This window comes from Cariama cristata, unplaced genomic scaffold (assembly GCF_000690535.1).
Source record: "Cariama cristata isolate BGI_N322 unplaced genomic scaffold, ASM69053v1 scaffold23979, whole genome shotgun sequence".
Classification (NCBI taxonomy): domain Eukaryota; kingdom Metazoa; phylum Chordata; class Aves; order Cariamiformes; family Cariamidae; genus Cariama; species Cariama cristata.
In genome coordinates, this window is record NW_009636630.1 from 7,498 (window position 1) to 29,529 (window position 22,032).

Genomic DNA, 22,032 nt, shown 5'->3' on the forward strand with positions numbered 1-22,032 from the left:
TACTTGGTTCTGTATTGTAATTTATTGGTGGGATGCCTTGTGAAAACTAGTTGTCACGCTGACAAGTTTCCTTATTGGCAGTATCCTATCACGTAGCACATATTCTCACTTGTCATGTTTTTTTCTTTCTTCTCCCATGTATTATATCTGGTGAGTAAATGCTTATCAATTAAAAGGAAGTGGGTGGAGGTTAGGGCGGGACAAGGGGTAGAAATTACATTGTCACTGAGAGTATCTGTGGTGTCAGGCTTCAGAGAGATAACTTTAGCTCTTAGAATGTGTACTTTTTATTTTCCTCTGTCTCTTGAAACTTGCTGGATTCTCCACTACAGATGAGCATATATTTGCAGAAAGGCGACAGGTTGGCATTTTGAAGGAGCAAGCATGGAAGAAAATAGAGAGAGCTATGGCCTCGCAGAGGGCAAGATTTTGTCTATCTGGATGATTTTGTTTGTGGTGTTAATTTTGTTGCCTTCGATGTTTAGAGTGTCATTGGGGATTTCTCATTTCTATGTGAAAATTCTAATAAAAATATTAGAGGTAAGTTGAGAATTGGGTTAAAGAGGTATGTGTTTACTACAGGATGTGTTTAATGAAAAAAAAAAAAACCTGTATGTTTGATATAGATGCCATGAAAGTCAGCAGAAAGAATTCCAGTAACTTGGATGTGTTGTTTGCAGCTTTAGCTTATATGATAGGTCTTTTGAATGGTGTCTTTAATGATATCTAGTTATGTGCTGGGTTATAATCTGGTACCAGTTTGAGGTTTTCTTGGGTTAAAGCAGAGATTCCATGCCATATTGTTTCTAGTTCAAGCTGGTTAGAATACTTCATGCTATACTCATGGCAAGTCAAATATAAATAAAAAGTCGTATTAGTTTGTGGGAGTTGGTAAGTAACAAGAACGTGTACTTTAGCTGTATGTAAGTTTCAGTGGGTTTATTTGGATTATTTTAATTACATGGTATTAATGATTACTCTTCTAGGCAAGAACACTGACTCTGTTTGCTTCATCAACTTATAAATCTGGGGGATCCAGCAATGACAAATTCTGCTGTATGAGACTTGAGGAATCCATGCAACCTTCTAAAAGTGTAATTTTTCTAGAGATGAACAGGTCATGGCTAAAATCCTGATTCTGCTGATATCAGTAAAAGTTTTCTAGGGCTTTTAATAAGCCAGAACTGCATTTGATTTTTCAAGTCTGACTTTTCATATCCATCAATGGCCAAAAGTAGGTTTTATGAATTCATCATATGGAACGGCGAAGCATTTCCATTTTCCAGTAGATAAACTTTGTCTTTGTGGCATAAATCTGCTTTTCATCAATATACTTTCTTCTTGTGGCAGAAAACTTCTTACCAGTATTGTTACTTTTGATTATTATTAAGCTGTTAGAGCCATCTATTTGTGCAGTAGAAGACGTCTGTAACAACGTGATACAGTTAATATCGTGACCATCCTACCTTGCCAATTCTGTCTTATAATTCTTCTGACTTTTTTTTTCTTTCTTTTCTTTTTACTACTGATTAAGAGCTCTTGGGCAGGGACTGTCTTCAGCTGTATGAACATCATTTAGCATAGTGGACATGACTGCAAACTTTAGCGGTTACTTGTTTTTGCAGATACTGATGTCAATCGGAATTGACTGCCTGCAGTGGCTGTATGTAATATTAGCTTTTATATGTGATACTTTTTTTTTTTTTTATCAGCCAGTGGTATGTTAATTATATTCTTATTGGTACCTTGAGTAACAGGCTCGTGGCACTTGTATGTGGAACTGATTTCATCAGGCTCTGTCATCTCAGACACAAACCTGAGAAGGTCTTTGGATAGCTTTGCTGCTGCAGTTGGCAGGCATTACAATAATTTCTGCATTTTTTTTTTCCCCTGTGCATTTCCCAACTTTGAAAGACATTTGACCCGCTCAATGGATGCCTAATATATGAAGGCACTTCTCTTTGGAAAAGCACGTTAAATGTTTTTCTTTCCACAGTTTTTGTAACAGGTTATGAACATAATTTTGCATTCACAATATGGAGGATTAATTTATCAAAAAAGAAGTAATTAGGTTAATTGTTAGTCAGATATAGCCTTTTATGTCTAGTTCCCTATTGCTACGGCAGCTAGTAACAGGAAAAGCACAGCTTCATGTGCTGCAGTTCAGGCTGGCTTGTTTTGTTCTTTAGTTGGAAGTTGTTCCCTAACTGTACTGTGGGCAAAAAAGGAGTTTCCTCTGTTTTCATCTTTCGAGTAATTCCAGCTCTTTTCTTTGAAGTATCATTCGTTGGCTTCTCATCGTGCCAAAAGAGTAACTAAGAGCTAACTTGGTGGGAAATGAGAGGGAGAGAGGATGGAGGGAATGTTAGGTTCCCTTTGCTTGCGCTGTGGCCCACTTGGCTCTTCAGACGTAAGGCCAGGGCTGGGAAATGCTGGGTTAAAGCTTGTGCGTGCAATTGCTGGGCCTCTTCCAGGGCTCACTCACCAGAATATGGCTAAAATTGCTGCTTGGGATACAGTTAGCTTTAAAGCAGGCTTATATGCACTTTTCCTTCAAAACACGAACAACTTGACATTGATAGCCTAGTGAAGTGTTGACTTCTTTCGAGCTCTGACTTTATCTACCTGAGATCTTGCTAATGGGGTAATGCACAAAGACCGTTCTTGGTTCCCATTGTTAGCCTGAAGGGTGACATAGGATGCCTTACCGGATAACTACGCTGAAAATGGAAAGAGCAGATGCTTAGGGATGTATTAGCACACTACTGACTATACTGCAGGAGTAGCAGTGCTCTAGGAAGTACCAAACAACTGGTTGATGTTTCGCCAAAACCCCAACCTTGAGCACTATGACTGGATTCTCCATTGTGTTGCATTTGGGTTAGTCTCCTATGTAGACCAGCAAAATTAATGGAAAACTTCTCCCTGAGAACACTTTATATTTGCTTCTTACAGCTTTAAATGACTACGCAAATTGGGAGGCAGAGGGAAAACATGTCTTATTTTCCTCCATGTTTTGTCAATTTGAGAAAAGTAAGAGTAGAGACTGAAATCAAGGACTTTAAAGTCAAAAGATTTTTTTTTTTCAAAGTTGTATTTTAAAAGAAAGCATATCTGTAGCTCCTACTGAATTTGCTGGGAGCTCTAGGTCTTTTAGAATAAAGCCCAAGTTTGCAGATCTGTTACTAAGCAATGAGTAATGGTGGCATATGATGAGGTAAGTAATTTTGATTTCCTGACCTCACTGAAGTGTTTTACCAGTGTGAACAGTGACTGGAACAAATGAGCAAGATGTAATTTATGTATGGAAAGAATTAGTACCCTTTGCTGCTTCTCCATCAGGGAATCTAGATACTTGTCTTTTAGAAACAAAACAAACCTTTTTACAAAAGCAAGATTCAAGATTTGAAAATTTGGGAGGTGATTATTTTTGTTTGTGGGTTTTTTGGTTTTGTGTGGGGTTTTTTTTTTTGTTTTGATGACGGTGGTTTTTTGGGTTGTTTTGTTGTGTGTTTGGTTTTTTTTTTTAGGACATACACATAGCATAATAGTAAAAGATCTCTGAGACAGTAATTTCTCAATTGCATAACTGTTAGCCCATAACTACTATTATTACCGTTCATTTATCCTTAAAATATTTCTGGAAATGACGAAGATGCATTTGGTTTGGTTTCCCATAGGGTTATTCTTTCCCATGTTCTTGAAAGCTTTTATTTGTGAAATACCATGTTGTCTCTAAGTTTTGTATTTGTCTGTAATGGGGATTGGTGGAAATGAGGATACTAGCAAAACTGTGCTAAGGACGTTATTCCAGCTCTTTAGGGTTGCAGCTGCAAAAGAAAATGCATTTGCTAGAATGAAATCTATACTGTGCTCTCGCAGTCCTGTGGAGAGTCAAATAAACCTGTTAAACAGCTGTAGCTCTATTTGCCAAGAATCTTCTGGAATTTTATGAGATCTGAGCTTCTCTGTGAAATTGAGAGTATTGCTGTTTCTTGAGAAATACTCACATGTAGGAAAGACATCAGAGAGCTAATAATCGTGGATATTCTTTGAATGGATAGCTCACTTGTACGTTGAGGTAGCTAGTACGCTGTAAACTCCCACTGGAGCATGCGCAGATGTTGCAGACGCTTAAGGTAGTGGAAGAAACTCACTGCTGTGCTTTCAAATACATGGCTATCTGCAGCTAGCCACTGCAGCAAAAAACAAATGATACTTGTGCTTTTATCCCAAACAAATGTTTGAGACCCTTCTCAACCTATTTTATTTGCCCTCGCTAGCGCAGCCAGGAAATTTGTGAGCGCTTTTCATGGTCCGGTTGTGGACAGTCACTGCCTGCACATCCTTTCAGACATGCAATATAATACACAGATTGTTTGATTTGGGTTCTCGTTTGGGATGTGAGAGGGGAAATGAGGCCAGACAGAAAAAACTGTTGACTGAAAACATCATAAGTGCTTGATCTTAGACGGTGATTTTAACTTGCACTAAAAACCTACTGACCTTCTCTTTGTAATTGTGTTGGAAGATTTTACATGCAGTAACTGCCCCAAGGTCTTTGTCACACATGAGAACAAAGCCAAGAAGAGGCTTGAAAAAAGCCAGTGTAATGAGTGATTAGAAAAAGCTTTTGTGAGAACATGGGAGAAAAGGTAGTAAAATATGGGAACGTAGAGGAAGAGAGGCAAAAATGAATTATTACGGGGTATGGAAAAATGGACTACTGAACAACACACCGAGCTGCACTTAAAAGGAAAAAGGGAGGGAAAACCAGAAGTAGTGAGATTTTTAAAAAACGAACATTCTGTATAGTATAGCTTTTCATGTCACGTACTATGAAGAAAGTAATTAATATAATCAAGTATTAGGCACCCTTATTTTGTTCAGAATGTAATTATAGCAAGCCTCAAACAAATGGGCTGTTGGAGTTAAGCTCCAAGTCTTAAGTTAAGTCTTCAGTATTCCAGATGGGATCATCCACTGGATGTTTGGACTCCTTTTGTCCTCATCACTTCAGAAACGGGAGGGAGGAAAGCACAGCACCTGAGTTCCAATTCGATCAGCAAACTTAGGAATGAAGTTGCTCCATTTAATGCTCAAATTCTATGTTAGTTGCCACATCTGTGTTTTTGCAAGGTATCTAAAACATCCTTTCATTACTGTTTTGCAACAAAGACCAGCATGACAGGTATGTCTCAATACTGTGACAACAAAGGTGATCACAAAGCCTTGTTTCATATTTTAAAAACAAATTAAACATACAGATGCCACCGAATGCAGAAGAACATAGAAACTACTCTGCTGGGTCAGTCCAGAGTTTGACCCAGACAGAAAGCCTGGCTTTGACAGGCGTCAACTCAAATTGCTTGATGAAAAGCCTGAGAGCTGGGTGATTGTATGGCCGTGTTGCCAGAAATACCCTCCCAGATGCTTGTTGCTTCAGCCTCCCATGCTGATTGATAAGTTAGGAGAGTTTTGTGTCCCATGATGATTTTCATCCATGTTTTTATGTAACTGCCAGAGATCAACTGAAATGGGAGCAATACGTCCTGGACAATGAACTCCACAACTGAACTGTGTTTTGTGGAAATACATTACTTTTTTCTTGCTCATACACCCTGCCTAACACTTTCATAAGATGCTCCCCAGTTCTTCTATTAGAAGAGAAAATGGATAACTGTTCCTTATGCACCTGCTCTGTGCCACTCCACACTTTGTAGACCTCTGTCATAGGCTGTCTCAGCCAGCTCTTTGCCAAGCTAACAAGCCCTGTGTAAACATTCCTCTATTGAAAGCTCTTCCTCACCTGCCTTGTCTCTGCCTTTGTAGCCTTGGCTGACTATTTAATTACAGGCTGTCACTTTTGTCCCACTGTTTCTGTGTGCTGTGAGTCACTAGGTAATAGCCTGGCAGGACTTTATACTGTACTAGTCAATCTTGTAAGTTTTGGTTTTAACTTGTCTTGCTCATTTGAATTGGTTAACTGTGAGACAGTTTGGGCAGTGATTATCGCCCTTTTTCTCCCTGGGATTCAAAAGCCAGCCTTCTTGAGGTATTCCAAATCCTTCAAGACGATATGAACAAGCTCATTTCTGGCAGTGCTTGCCAACTGACAGGTGCCTGCTCATGTAGGAGGACTACGATGGGCAAGATAAGGGTCGGAGGCAGGAAAGCAGAGAGTAAAGCAAAGGGTTTTATATACCAAGCTAGGTGATTTTTTTTTTTTTTTTTTTTTCTCCCTCATACCATAAAACTATCCTGAAGGATACTGGGGAAGGGTTGAGGCCCAGCAGTACATTATAAAGAGGTTAAGTTTGCAAAATGTGTGCCTTTACTCTCTTTTGAAATGTTCTTGTTCCTGTGCTGTATATTCTTTCATTTCTCAGTGTGTGGGCTGACTCCCCACTTCTGACTGACTCTCCATGTATTACAAAAGACTGAGACAGATGATGTACCAGTTTACCTTTCACAGGGAATAACCAGAGAGTATAGACAAGGTGAAGGTCTGTATTTTTATTTTTATTTCATGGTGTTATAACAGATGATTTGCATGCAGTTTAAAATATCACATCACTCCCCCTTTTTTTTTTTCTTTCAAGATGGCTGGTAAAAAAAAGTTAACTAAGGGTAATGAAAATATCCTAATTTTGCCATGATAAAGTGTCCCTTTTTTGTTATTGACTTAAACTTCAATAGCTACAGAAGGAGCTCGTAGAAAGCACGCAAAACTTAAGGATGGCAAAAAGCTAGTCAACATTGTTGGCACGTGCAACATGTTGTAATGTGGTGAAGACTATTTGAGATCAAGCTTCGTGGTGACTTAAATGGCTGCGCATGTCAGTAAGAGGGAAATAAACTGTTTAGCAAGAACTTATCCTGAAGCAGAAGGATGTATCCTTATCTGTTGTAGGTGGGAAACCTTAATAGCAGGTGAGGAAATAAGTTGTGTGGGTCATGGATTCCTTAATAATGAGCAGAGCCTACACGCAATCGTCCTATGTCCATTGTTAGGGCAGATATCTTGATGTAAATACGGGAAGATCTAGTCCTCACAAGAGCTGCTATTTGTATGTTTAGGTAGGTATGATGAAAACATTCAAAAACACGAAAACTTCAAAAATTAGGCATATGGGTGTATTTGATTTTGCTAATGGAGGAGTTTTATGCTGCTCTGCACAGGGAAGGGAAACCTGGTTTAGCTCAAAAAGGTAAAGACAGGAAAGGGTGAAAGCTCATTACCAAAACTGCTGCTTCCAAACTACAGTGGATATGAAATGATCCCTGCTCTGTTGTCTTTTAGCAAAACCTGCATGAATGCCCTAAAGCTGAGGTAATCTCTTTTATTCTTTAAAATTAATTTTAGATCTATTTTTCCGGCATGTCTATAATGTCAGTGATAGTATTTTGCATTATTCTGTTGCTTGACGCTAGCTGAGGAAGAGAGAGTTTTGACCCATGGACCTCCTAGAGTCTCTTAGGTAGCTCAGTAATTTGGGGGGGAGAGGTTGGGGGGTTTTGTTTGTTTAAAAAAAAAAAAACAAACCAAAACCAAAGCAACCAAAAACCCCAGGAAAAAAAAACAGCTGCCTGTGTCCTGAAGAGAAGTTTGAGCCAAACTATTTTGCCTGACAATGGCAAAAGATAATCTATGTAAAAAATGAAACGGGAGGCATGCAGGGCAGCCTTCAGGCTGAATTTGAAAAATGAAAATCTAAGACCTAGCCTCAAAGAAGCTCAGACAGTTCGCCTAAGGTGATTACAGAATGCCTAGAATTGATGAAATGAAACCCACCAACATGTACTTTTCTTGTTTTGGGAACAGTGGGCCACCCTGCAGATTGAGGAGGGAGTAAAAAAGCAGAAGGCGCTGGCACTCGAAAATTTAATCTCCACTGGTAAGATCTCTGAATGAAGGAGACACAGCACTATTCATCTTGTAAAAAGTCAACTATTTTAATATCTCATCTGGAAAAGGGGAAACAGAAACATAAATTGCATCTAATGTTAAGTAAGAAAAGTGGAATTTGATGGGCAAATAACTGCTGAAGTTATAAACCTACAAAAGACAGCTTAGATATGTTATACGCCAGATAATCTGTGAATGATTGAGTCCTCTGAATAAAAAGTGTTGGAGACTAGTGTTGGTAGAGAAAGACATTGCTGATAAGCATTTGAGAAGCTGTCCCTGTTTTCATGAGTATTTTGTACTTTCTGACTCCATCAGCTCTCTCTTTACAAAGATTAGGAGGAATGAGTATTCTTTGCCCTTGACATTGCTCTGGATGGGTTCTGTCTTACTTGTAACTCCTAGCATGCAAAAAGACAGACCTCTCAAGTAAAGGAGCTCACCATCCCATGGATTGCTTTTACAATTTGCACTGTTCTCTAGACATGGGGATAAAATGTGAGAAAGTAATATTTTTTTTTTTCTCTCTTCCCAACTGTTTTTCATTTCTTCTTTGACTGAAGGGGACTGGGTTAAGTTCTCGTAATAATCCTTTCACTTGTAGTGCTGTTTTTAGTCATTAGTACCATAGACTGTTTGGTTTGTCAGCTAATGAATTTCAGGTCTGATGATTTCCTGGATGTTGAAACTTTGATTGAAGTGCAACTGGAGGAAAGTTTTGTGATTCTGATCAGGAGGTAGTATGTTGATTAAGATAAATTAAATGTATTTTGAATAATGCATATGTAATGTCATCCAATACCTGCCCTTCTCCCCTCCTCCTCAAAAAAAAAGCCAAACAAAAAAGCTAAGCATTAGCTAGTATGAATCAATACAATTTTAGTCACTGTAACCAGCCAGAATAAGAATCTGGTCTCAGGGTGACCTCAGCAAACGCCACTGAGACTTGCTGTGTGACCGGCCTATGAGGTGTAATTTTAGAGATATGGAGCATGAATACCTTGTCATTCTTCCTGCACAATGCTTCTGTGTTACACTATGTATATCTCAAGGGAAAAATCTAGACACTTTGAAATTTCTTGGTAATGAAGTGACTCTTAAAGGAGAAGAGATGGGAGAAGAGAGAAGGCTCTGAGAAAAAGTATCAGAGGAAGGTGTTTGTTACGGCTGGGAAAAAGTAAAACTAAACAGCAACAAGAACAGCAACTATACAAACACTGCCTGAATTTGAGTCAAGGCACCAGGAGGGGTCTGCAATCTTGGCAGTGCACTATTGATGTTTCTAGGTGTGTGTACGTATGTTGTTTGGTAAATGACAATGAAGTAGGTGATGTGCTCAAGGTTTTTTTTGCAGCTTGCTCTGAATGCTTTTCTGCTTTCTTCCACAGTTTAGTGGGGTTATATGGCATAGGATTAGAGAAGTAACCTGTGGAACTAAATGCCAGTACATAAATCATAGAATCATTTAGGTTGGAAAAGACCTTTCAGATCATCAAGTCCAACCATAAACCTAGCATGGCCAAGCCCACCACTAAACCACGTCCCTAAGCACCACATCCACACGTCTTTTAAATACCTCCAGGGATGGGGACTCCACCACTTCCCTGGGCAGCCTGGTCCAGTGCTTGACAACCCTTTCGGTGAAGACATTTTTCCTAACATCCAATCTAAACCTCCCCTGGTGCAACTTGAGGCTGTTTCCTCTTGTCCTATTGCGGCTTACCTGGGAGAAGAGACTGACCCCCACCTGGCTACAACCTCCTTTCAGGGAGTTGTAGAGAGCGATCAGGTCTCCCCTCAGCCTCCTTTTCTGCAGACCAAACACCCCCAGCTCCCTCAGCCACTCCTCACAGGACTTTTACTCTAGACCCTAGAGACATAACAATGTTACAAGGTGTAACAATGCAATTACGGTGCCTGGAGTGGGAGGAGAGCTATTTCTAAAAAGCACATGTATTTTACTCTTTTTGGAATCCATATTGTCCATTCCACTGTGTGGAAGGAAGACTCATTTCCTCATGCAGGGATCATCCAGAGACAGGAAACCTCCATGGAAGAGGAGATTGCTGGCCAGCACCGAGGATGCTTCAACCTTGCTGATGTTATGTACTTCTCCAAGAAGGGGTGTGAGGCAATTGCAGAAGACGAAGTCACCCGACGGTTCTCCTCCGAGGAGCTGGTGTCCTGGAATCTCCTCAGCAGAACCAATGCCAGCTTGCACCGTGTCAGCTGGCAATTGAGCGTTGTGTGGGTCATTGGGATCCTATTTCGGTATTGTCTCCTGGTGCCTTTTCGGTGAGCCAGATGTAATTTGCTGGGTTCGTTGTTTCATATTACTTTTTGTAAAAGATATGAAATAATGTTATTGACTAGTGCAGAAAGGAGAACCTGGCCTGACTTTGTTTTCCAAGATGCCATCGAAACTCAAATATCCCCAAAAGAAAAAAAAGGTGCTGAAGATGTATGTTTCTGATGTTGTGTATGTTTTATTCGTAATTAAAGTGTTTTTCAAATCCAGCAAAACTTTACAGAAATGACCTGGAGATCTTTTTGTTATGTAAAGTAACAACTGAAAGGATCAGGTTTTACCTGCCTGAATAAAAGGCAGGGAGACTGCTGAGCACTTGAAACAGAGCCAGTGTTCTGGGAGCACAGGGCTAGGTGGAAAAAAGAGAGACATCCACTTGGAAAGTATCAAATTTTCAGACTTTTAAACTTTTCTTTTAAGCAAAACCAGCCTTTTTATCATATTGACCAAACAGTTACAAATATTCATGTGTTCTTCTAAAGACCAGGAGCTTTTAAAATGTCTTACTCCTTTAATGGGAGGACAAGGTATTCAAAACATAGCTGCAGCACATGGAGGGAGGTATGTTATACCAGTCAATCACATAGCAAAGCACATATGCCTGTGTGTGAACTTAGATATGCAGCTTAAGAAGACAACATTTATGTGGAAATGGCTTCAATATTGGCTTAGCTCAACCATTAGCAACCAATGACGCTTAATTTTCATGATTATATAGTAGCTTACTGCTTGGAGCGGAAATACGTACTGAAATTTCCAGATAGGTTTTTAAAAATGAAATGATGGGTCTCTTTTGGCACTGGGAATTCTCACCTGCATTAAAGAACCCTAGCCACTACTTGCCGTCCTCTTTCAACACGATGGTGTCTTTACCATGTGATAGCTTCAGATCAAGGCATGGTGCTTTTTGGAAGACAGGCTCCAGGCAGCACAAGATTTTGTACTCAATGCAGGATTAATTGAGTGAAAACGTGCTCATATTACCCTGTTGATCTTAACTGGTTTGTATTGCTAGTTAGATGCTATTAATGGTAGAGGGAAGCATTCTGCAATGAATCAAAGGATTAAATAAAATACTTTCTTCTTTGCTCTTCCAGTTTTACTTTTAGCATTTAATTAAGACTATTTTACTTTGTAGTGTCTGCTTGGCTGTTTTCAGCATCCTCTTGCTGGTCTTGGCCACTACAGTAGTAGGACAGTTTCCAAACGGCAGGTAGGTGTTTGCTGAGGGCTCTTTCAATTTCTTTTTTATTTCTTTAAGGATTTGAATTAGTGTGTTACAATATAAATCTGCTTGAGTCTGGAGGATTAATGTGAACTATCGTGCGGTGATTTTTTATTTTCCTTACTGTAAGCTCATAGAGCACGATGAGAGAGAATATGACGATGTCATCTGAAAGTGGATATGCAATGTAAGCCGGGTAGATACTGATGGAAACCTGTCCTAGGGTGGAAAATAAAGAGTCTGCTCTACTTGAGTCAGACTAAGGCAAGTAAATCTTCTGTCCTGAGCAATTCCATATTAATACTGTGAGATAGTTATGTCCTGTCAGTGCAAAAAAAACCTCAAACGTGATTCACCAGCTAAGTATTTTTATATTTAATTAATGTTAATGAGTAAGTCGATAGCAGTTGCTTCCGGAGAAAATCTATAAAACAAAGCCCTGACTACTATCTTCCCTGCTTTGAATCAGATGGGTTTAGAATAGATTACAGTAGAAGAATGGACCAAGAATATCTTTGATACCAAAGAAGTTCCTCCTGCGTGGTGTTGTTAGCACAACTGAATCTTCTTGCTACAGTCTTTGTAATAACAGCTATTGGGAATAATTTGGAGAGTTTTCATTACGTTGTTCTATGAGCGACTACACAGAACTGGAAATGTATGTACGGCTTTGTTTCTTTTAGAGTTAAACGCTGGCTGAGCAACCAGGTTCAGATGATATGTGCCACGTTAGGCATCCGATGTCTGAGTGGTCTTGTTCACTTCCACAACAGGTGAGTGGTGCCACCCTGCTCTCGTTGGTTCGGTATTGATTTCTTACAGTACTCAGTGTCTCAAGTTTCAGAGCAGGATTCTTATTCCATTACTGTATGGATACTATGACGGTGCAGTTTGATCCAAGAAGCTGTTTAGATCATCTAGACTCTGTCAAGTTGTTTGCATGCCCTTTGTATTTTCTGTTGTGTATTGGCAGAGTAAGCGAAGGTGGAATAGTACTGCATTCTTGATTAAACATACACTTAGACATTTTTCTCAATGCTTGCCATGAACATGTTATAATCACGTGCAAGAGCATCGCCATAAAATGTTTGACTGTTCTATTAGCTGATTTGTTTGGTAACTAATCTTCACAATCTATCCTAAAGTAAGTTATGGATGGTATTTCAGTAAGTTTTTGTAATATCTTGCTTCCTTAGTGGTGGAGATTTATGTAATGGAGGCTTCTGAAATATTTTTTTTGTTTCTGCTTCAGAAAACAAGCAAAGTCATGCTCTAGTGTCTTTGCTTTTAGAGTTTTAGCATCCAAATAGTCTTTGATACATACCTATACGAATGGTAATGTACGCAGCTAAAATGCCTACTCCAATGAAGTCTTGTATTCTCAGCTAAAAGGAAACTGGTGAAAATATGGTGAAATGCCAAAACTACTGAAATGTGAAGGGACTCTTGAAAACGTGAGGAAAGATGACTTATCTGCTGTAATGTACTGCCAGAAGTTTTGAAGTATATCACAGTAATGTTAGTATTTTAAAATGTTTTGTGTTGTTCTACTTTCTGTGGATCTGCAGATGAGCTGTGTCCCTGAAACGCTTTTGTCACTGAGAGTCTCAGTTGTGGAAGTATGCTCACTGGATGGGTCACCTGATGGGGCCTGTAGTCTGGAGAATAAACGTTAAGTAATTACTTTTATGGTTGTCACTGCAGGGAAAACAGACCGCAGGAAGGAGGCATCTGTGTAGCCAACCACACGTCTCCACTAGATGTTCTAATCCTGGCCAGTGATGGATGCTATTCCTTGGTACGAACAAGAGAGTCGGTAAATATTGGTAATGTTGAGATGCCCGTAGATGTAGTGTTGGGGAAGAGGATAAATTTACTGGTAGAAAGAGTGGGATTTGACAGCATTCAAACTTGTGTTCAGGACTGTAAAATAATAGACACAGGCAGGTGTGCGCACACTTTTGACCAAGAGGATTGGTATAATTTGTGAACAGACTCAGAAACTGGTGCATCTGTGTTCAGAATTTTATCATTTAAGTGTGTGCGTGTTTGCATAGTAACCGATTTCTTTTGGGTTTGCAGGTTGGCCAGGCACACGGAGGACTTCTGGGGCTTATTCAAAAATCTTGCATGCAAACTTCTCAGCATGTTTTGTTTGAACGCTCAGAAATGAAAGACCGTCATCTGGTGAGGAAAAAGTAAGGTATAATTGTCCCGTCAGGTCTAGTAATTGTGAGATCCAAGGGTGAGGCGTGACTGTTCTCACCCTGCATCTCTCTTTGGTGGGCAGCTGTAGGTTGTCATCAGTGTGAGGCTTGGAACTGCTCCATCAATGAAGGTGCAGGGTGTAGCAATCATCTACTGAACTTTTGATCATTTGCCCTCTAACCTCTGGGAATTTCCACATTGCCACAATTGCTTTGTCTGCCACAGGCAGGAGCCTGTTTGTTCACTTTCCAGGCTCACAATTCGGGATGTCGGGACAGAAATCGGAGTTCTGTCAGCGCATCTGCTTCCCGGATCATGCCTTGCCCTGATACATTTTTCATCAGCTCCGAGCATCAAAGCTGGTTATGTCTACTGTGAGTACAGGAAAAAGGGAGGCTGATGGTAGGGAGAGAAAAAAAAAAAAAAAAAAAAAAAGAAGAAAAATGTAAAAATAAAATAGACCGAGGTGCCGCCTAGCTGCTAGAAGCTGGAAGAGCATCCTGGAGAAGTGTCATAATACGTTTGCTTACTGCCTATACCGCTGTCCTGCAGAATTGATTCCTGGCAGAGACAGCATGTTGGACTTTCAGGACATGAAGAGGATTGACTCAGTAGGGCAGTTCTTACATTCTCGGGTGTTTACAGAGACTGCTCATAGTCATCCTAAGTCTTCATGAACTAGGGTGCAACGCAGCTAACATTAGGTGTCTATGACAGTTTATCCTTAGAAAAATGGAGAGGATCCCCGCCCCGTGCTGGATCATTCTCTCCTTTATTTTGATAGCAGATATTTTGGGTTTGTTCTTTAATGCAGACTGGAGAGGAACTGCATGCTCTTGAGTCACAGGAAAGACAGTTGCCTCAGAAAACAACAGATGTTGTGTATCAGTAATCTGCTTAGTGGTAATACATTTGTTTTTAAGTGATCCAGCAAATGTAGTAAAATAGTGGCCTATCTCTTAACTAGAAGCGGAGAATCATTAGATACATATAAAACTGGTGTTATGAACCTGGAAGGCATGAAAACTTGACATATGGAATATACGTCAGTCAAAAGAAAAGTTTGACTGTGTTCATAGCTGGAACCTGCCAAAGATAAATGGGAAGCGATTTTTACGTGCTTCAAGTACCACTGTTCTCTGGCTTCGTGTTAATTGGGTTAAAGTGGTGAAATAAAACAGTATACAGTTTTGTAGAAAGCCTGCTTTTGTAATTAGCAAGAGATAACCTCTGAGACAAAGGCCTGAAACTAGCTCGCGTCCTTGCTGAGGCTACTGACTGGCAAAGGGCAACTGGGCAAGGGCTCTTCTTGTCCTGTGTAAGAGGTAATGGATGTTCAGATTCTTGGCCAAATATAAATATGAGTCTTCTATGAAAATGAAGTATACACTGAAATTTCATTTTCTCTCCACAGGATTAGAGAACACATTGCAGATAAGGCCAAATTACCCATTTTAATTTTCCCAGAAGGTAAGAAACAAATATAATGATTTTATTGCTCTTCTCACTTCTTGCCACTGAGTGCAATTTATTATACTCAGTCTTTGCAAGTGAGGTGTTTGGTTTTAGTCTGTAGAATTAATTAGCTCTTGTGAGATATTAAAAGTCAGATTCTAACATTTTATAACAGTTTTATGAGAGTCTCTTTGCTTTAGTGTGTAGCATAATGGAAGAGAGAACAGGCTCTGGAATTATGTCTCTGAACTAAAGCTTACTTTCTCCTTTAGCACCTTAAGTCTCCTTAAGACAGTTTAGGATTCATTTGCTGATACTTTTCTTAGAGTGGATTAAACTTTTCATCTGTTTTAATTCTGGCCAGGCACCTGCATAAACAACACATCAGTAATGATGTTTAAGAAGGGAAGCTTTGAAGTAGGAGGGACCATCCATCCGGTAGCAATCAAGGTAATCTATCTGCAGTTTTACAAACACAGAGGGATTATTTGCAGAAACTTCTCATGTCAGAGAAAAGCTGTTCATGTCTAAACCTTAAAAAGGGGGTTGTTCTCTGTGAATAAGGTCCTGAATAAGCCCTGAGAAAACGGAATCTTTTCATGGCGTGCAGTGTCTTGCAGTTCGATGCAGTATGGGAAATGTTTCACTGAGTGGCTTTACAACTGGTTAGGACCAATCCGAAAAGCACCGTTGGCAATTGCTGTGCTGCGTGTTCAGTTCTGCCTGCTTTTTCTGTTCTAGGGCTCCCAGCTCTTGTGTGCTCTGGGGATAAAGGTGCTTCTCCTCTCACTACAGGGGTTTTCTGAGTAGCTTTAGCCAAGTCACCCTAGCTCTAGATACATTAGTTACTTTGTCTGGAGCTATAATGTTGCCTAATCTTACGGAAATTGTTACAACTGATGTGAGTGTTTTCAAGGAAACCTTTGAGGTCAGCATATCTGTAGATGACAAGTCTTTACATTTTGAGTAGATCTATCTGGTTATAGTGGAGATGTGTTTCAATGGGTCTGTTGCAGTCTGGGGTCCTGCATTGCTTGTAAAGGTTCACTGTTAGAAACTTGTAATAAAAATGTTGACATGTGGAACTTTACTCTGAATTTACTGCTGCTTGTAGAAGGTGTAATCAGATTTGCCCCTGATTTAACAAGTTGAACTGGGACTTCATGGCTGAAAAAAAGAGTAGCTTATGTGCTTTAACGTAGCAGATCACACCCTTTCACTTACTCCTCTTGTCCTGCAGTATGACCCCCGCTTTGGAGATGCGTTCTGGAACAGCACAAAGTATTCCGTGATGACCTACGCTTTTAATGTGATAACCAGCTGGGCTATCGTCTGTAACGTGTGGTACTTGCCACCAATGGTCAAAGAGGTATTTATGCTTTCGTATATTTTGAAAATGCTCATAAAACGTTGTCTGGGAGGAAGTCTGCATTACTACGCATGGTGTGTTGGCCTTATGGTTGCGATCTTTATTGACAAATTAATGGACAAAGGCTGGAAAGCAACACTGTAGTCTTGAAATTAAGTGAGCACGGATTTATGTGGGTTAGTTGTCTTCAAGTAAAAACTACTCTTGCAGAGATTCAGATATTTCTGCACCATGCTTCCTATTGCTCCCAAACAGCTTCTTTGCTTGGCTGTGGCTGCCTTGCTTTCCTCTGCTCCCAGAGACTGGAAGAGATGTTAGAATGTGGTTTTATGCCGCAGGGAGTCCTGCCCCTCAGCCTGGCACAGACCTCCCTCTTTTACTCCAGAAGCGATACACAGATTCAGGCCTTCTCTTCACTCCGTACTGGGGTGCTCTGCCTTTCTGTGTCGTTCCCCCCTCCCCCCCCACCTGCAGAGCTTCCTCCCACCTCCTTGTTTCTCAGCCCTGCAGAATATCCAGCCTCTCCTTTGCCCAGCAGCTTTACCCCACAACTCGGCACAGGCTCTCAGCCCACTGCCCCTGGGTACCGACCTGACGCCAACAAGGTGGTTGAGGCCTTTGCCCCGGTTTGGTACTGCCTACCCCGGTGTTTGCTCAGCCCTAGCCTGGGTGAGGAAGCTGCTGTAAGACGTGTATCTTCAGTCCTCTGCAGTTTGGGCAAACAGACTCTTGTGAACTCACGATAATTCACTGATCCTGACTGTGCCAGGCCTCAACCCCGTTCAGGGCACCTCATCTCCTCCAAGGTGATGCTGTTGGTGCGTTCCTGGCTTCAGACTGGTACTGGGAGCAGACGCATCCCCTGCTCTGGTCAGGTCTGTCACCTCACGCTGTGCAGTGTTTGAGATCACCCCGGAACCCGCAGAGTCTCCCACATTGTTCTTTTCATCGCCAAATGGTGGCAAACCAGGCAGCGTTCCCCAGGGCCAGCTGGAACTGCATACACCCAAGCACCTACAAAAAATATCTCTTTAAGTGAGACATGGAGAAAATGTTTAAATTGCAAAGCAAATCATTCATATATCTTTTCAGGAAGAAGAAGACGCCGTTCACTTTGCCAACAGAGTCAAGTCTGTCATTGCTGCTCGGGGAGGAATGTCTGTGCTTCCTTGGTAAGAAGCAACACCTTTGAAGCTGGGTTTAAAGCCGGGTTTAGGTGCTGTGCATTCTGAAATGTTAGCCTGGAATCTTATAAAACTTCTTCCAGATTTGCTTTGCTTGGGCTGCAGTCCATCATCCTCACTGACTCTGAGTCAGAAAATACTACTTTATTCCGTCAACATTTCCACTAGAATAAATAGACTAATATAGTGTAAAAAGAGAAACAGAGCTGACAGGTGGATCTAGCCAGCAGGTAGTATTTGGTGAAAATAAATTAATTATTTGCCCATTAAATGCTGGATTAAAGGAAGGACATTGTTTGTGTTATGTGGTAAAGTCTTGGCAGTACAGACCGTTTAGCGTTGTATTGCAAAATCCAACATTTAGGGTGAAGACTGCTTTGACTGCGTAGTCTAAATACTGTAATGTTTTCCTGCCTTGACCCTGAAGTGAGCTCAAGGCTGTTTCTTTTTTGTATCTTTCAGGGATGGGGGACTGAAAAGGAAAAAGGTCAAAGAGTCTTTCAAGGAAGAGCAACAGAAAAAATATTGCCAGATAGCAATAGAAAATGGATCTGTGGGAAACGGAAATGTTTATTAAATGGTATTTATTTTATCTCATTTTTCCATGCCTAATCTCCACCAGAAAACGGGCTATTTTTTATACAAAATCCGACATATTTTCCTTCTGTCCTTGTAAGATATTTTGCATATAACACAGCAGGGAAACCACAAAGAGATAGTATTTTGTATTAAATACGGATATCACTTTATAATTAGAAAGATTTACAATATACTGGTAAAATTGTCTCCGATCTTCAGTGAGAAGAATCTGCAATAAAATTACTTAGGTTCATTAAAACACCATTTTTTCTAAACCTTTGAGTTACCCTGAAGACCTAAATGGTAATTTCTTAACCCGTAATAGAACAGAGCTGTACTCCTGGCCTCTCTCAGTGACTCGGACTAGCAGTGCTCCTGTCAGCCCCGGTCACTGTGTTGCTGCAGGGACAGATCTCCTGACGTCAGAAGACATTAAGCAGTTCACCAGAATATGGTTTCCAAATTGCAAGTTGGAGAGGAAGGGTTGGATGTTGGAGGGAAAAAGGCAGTCGATGACTTTCCCCTCCATGTCGTAAGACCAGGGATGGCAGTGCAGGAAGTTTTCCAGGGTCCCACTGACAAACAGCGGAACGGTGTCCAGGGCAGCGTGTCCCTGATGCCTGGCGGGGTGATGCTGGGAGAAATCAGTTGCAACCAAGGACAATGTCATAGAAAAACATACAGTATTTTTAAATTATATTGTGTCTTCTGATTTTGCTATATCCCTTTCTGTGCCTGTTTGTATGCATGACACAAATTAAAGACAACCAATGACATGAACTCTGTTATCCTCTGTTGTAATTATTTCTAGACAGCCACCTGCTTGTCTTACCGCTTGATGTGAGGGCTACTGATTTGCTTTCTGACAAACCCACCCTCCAGATATAAATAGAGCAAGTGCACTTAAGGAATCTGAGACGGTAATATTTCTATCACCTACAGTATTTCTGGGTATAAAATATTTGCTGTCTTGTTAGGTAGAAGAATGTGGAAGAATCTGGCAGCTTTAATGATCTAAATGTCACTAATGAAGCACATACACGCAAATAGGTGTTATTTTGCCCAAGCTGCTTTAAGACAGGTTGGTTGGTTAGGACAGTTAATAAGGTTTACGTGACAGCAGCAGACTGAGGGCTCAGGAGAGATGGAGGAGCTGTTGTGGTGAGCACGAACGCACCCCACAGAAAGACGCGTGTGCAGATACAACACTGCCCAGCCCTGGAAGGTCTAGAGGATGAATATTCAGGGAAGGGGCTAACGGTGGGGATAACTCCCCTGAGGCTGCGTGGCACAGAACTGAGCTCTCCTCTTCTGTGGCCTGGCGTTATCATCCCTGGGTTTAGTAGCTTACAGGTGTGTGAATTCTCTTGGTGGGATCAGTCAGGCCAAATTTTGGTGTCATAGGTAAGCAGGAGGAGAAACTGCCTTTTTTGAAAAAGCTATTAGCCACCCAGGTGGGGAGAGTGCTGGCAGTTTGGCTACAATGGCAAATTGCTTCAGGCTCTCCTATTGCGAGAGGGCTACTTGCTCCTGACTGCAGTAAGCTGTGCTTCAACAGTCTGTTGAAGCTGTTGATTTAGTTTCTCAATATAAAAATCTGAAGAAATGTGACAGCTTATCCTGATAACTGTTAAATCTCTTTGGTGTGCCAGACTTTAAAACCGGGAGTTTTTCCTTCTGCGTGACTGAGAGTTGCTAACAGAGACTGCAGCTGCACGCAAGGGGTTAGGACAAGCGTTGGGAGCATCCTTCCCACCCGACCGTGTGCTTTGTCATTTGCATTCATCACCAGTGGCCTTGGCAATTGCTTTTAACTGAAATTGTGTACTGCCCTTTGAGTGCCGAGGTGGTGGAGGAATTGATTGTTTGCCAAAAGGACACCACAGATAAGCGCATCTTCCTCTTCCAGCAGAAGGGCATGGTAACAGTAAAAAGAACACGTTCTAATGATAATGTGTGAGTGGAAAGCTGGTAAACCGCAGCTTATTTTTCACAGTCAAAGAACTCACACTTGTGTTACTCCTCCTCAAAGTCAGTGTAAGTAATGTCTCTCTCCCCCTGTCTCCTCCCCACTATTCATGTTTAAAGTATATTGTGCTGCTCTGCCAAAAGGGTAAAGTAACCTGAAACAGGTTGTAACTATGCAGCGTTAAAGCGGTGTAAGGTGAGTTTCTGTGTAAATGACCATCATTGCCTTAATGTATTGCAGCCAGTTTTTCAGACAGGTTCTCTCAATTTCCTGGGCCTCCAAGAACGTACGTGACTCAAATACAAAATAGGACCAAAAGTTTTGAGGTCTATTTTTACATACACAAATGTACATATCTTTTTCTGTGTGTGTATATATATATACACATGCACACACTTTTGTACATATAGAAAGGGATGCCTGAGTGCCTGCTGTCTATTAGGAGTATAGTGCGGACGTGAGAAACAGGAGTTAATTAAAACAACAGAAATGTTACGGATTATTAGAAGACGTAGTGATAAGCAACTTAGTGACCTCTTGTGCTCTGGGAGAATTGAATCGGAGTTTGCTAAAACATCTAATCATTTCTCCCTGTAATGTACCTGCGTGTTAAGACTGACTGATGTAGCCAAAGTCCTTTATTCTCTTGACTCCAAATGTCTTTTCCTCCAGCTGTGTCTTATCTTTGGGAATGTCTGAAATGCTCTTCTCTCTCCAACTTCTGCTGACCTGCTTTAGGTTATTGGGAGACACCTCTTTTTTCCTGACTCGCTGTTGGTTTAAGATGCGTTTCCGGAACTGTACAGCCATGTATGATGAGAAATGCGCAAAGGATGCCATCTAGTGCTGTCTAGTTAGTGGTAGCAAACTCTGCCTTGCACAGCCTTCTCAACGTTTCATTTAACGCAGAGTCGCCCTAAATTCTGATGAATGAGCAAGTTATTTCTCCTACGTTTCCAGGAAACCATGAAAATGTAGAAATAACTCTGCGTACCCCAAACATCAGATCTTTGATTGTCGGTCATGCTGTACTTAACCAGCAAAGCCTGTGCTTGTTTGACGTTTCAGCAGCCAGTGTTGTGGGGGGTTTCCCCAGGCCGTCTCTTCCATGTGACAAACCAAAATCAGAATTAATTCTGTCCTTTTGTCACTTCAAAATCAGGTACGGGTCTAACTCCCGAGCTTTTCTTTGTATTTTAAAATTCAGTAGAGGTGACGAGCTTGGGATGTTCCTGAAGGCAGTATGATGCTTGCACTTGCTATGATGAGTTTGTTCAGTACCTTGATACTCTTTGCTCCTGATCTGGGACTGGGGACACTGAAAGAAGAAAACGTGTTTTCAGAATAAGCAGGAAGATGTTCTGAACTTGTTTTCCCCAGCACACGTTTCCTTCAGCTGTAGTGAGAACAGCGAGCGGTTAGTGCTGCATTCGATGACCCGGCGGGTTTACTCAAACTTTTCCTTGTGCAACCTGCCCTGAAGGAAAGCAAGGAAAGCAGCCTGGTGGTTTTGGGTTTTTATTTTTAGCCTCAGGGCACTCTAAGGAACATACTTTGGTTATGTTTGGGGCCTGATTTCCAAGAAGGCCAATGGAAATGGGTCAGAGATGTGTTACGGATGGGACTTCTGGGTTTTCTGGCCTCTCTATGGGATTTGCTTTTGGAAATGTTTGCACTGAGGTGATGTACCCGTCGCTTAGGCTTTTCAGAGCGTGTTTCCCAGCTGTGGCGCAGATTGTGGAGGTGACCTGTGAGGGGTTCACAGATTCATTTCGTTTTGGAAACGTAGGCTTAGAAGTTAGCGGACAGATGGTGGAGACAGAGGC

At 41.1% G+C, this 22,032-nt stretch overlaps 1 protein-coding gene across 1 annotated transcript; it reads left to right on the forward strand.

Moving 5' to 3' along the window:
• The first annotated feature begins 384 nt into the window (after positions 1 to 384).
• On the forward strand, positions 385 to 18,235 carry LOC104156904 (glycerol-3-phosphate acyltransferase 3-like). The gene is made up of 12 exons (XM_009707992.1): positions 385 to 540; positions 7,826 to 7,898; positions 9,934 to 10,204; positions 11,356 to 11,430; positions 12,126 to 12,215; positions 13,147 to 13,240; positions 13,525 to 13,640; positions 15,065 to 15,120; positions 15,470 to 15,555; positions 16,346 to 16,474; positions 17,567 to 17,646; positions 18,121 to 18,235. Exons 1-12 carry the CDS (start codon positions 385 to 387, stop codon positions 18,233 to 18,235), a joined length of 1,341 nt encoding a protein of 446 aa, XP_009706294.1.
• The last annotated feature ends 3,797 nt before the right edge of the window (positions 18,236 to 22,032 follow it).

Coding starts and splice junctions, on each gene's coding strand:
- LOC104156904 (XM_009707992.1), top strand. CDS start 385: ATGGAAGAAAATAGAGAGAGCTATGGCCTCGCAGAGGGCAAGATTTTG. Junction 541..7,825: donor TTCTAATAAAAATATTAGAG/GTAAGTTGAGAA, acceptor TTTTGGGAACAG/TGGGCCACCCTGCAGATTGA. Junction 17,647..18,120: donor GGAATGTCTGTGCTTCCTTG/GTAAGAAGCAAC, acceptor TGTATCTTTCAG/GGATGGGGGACTGAAAAGGA.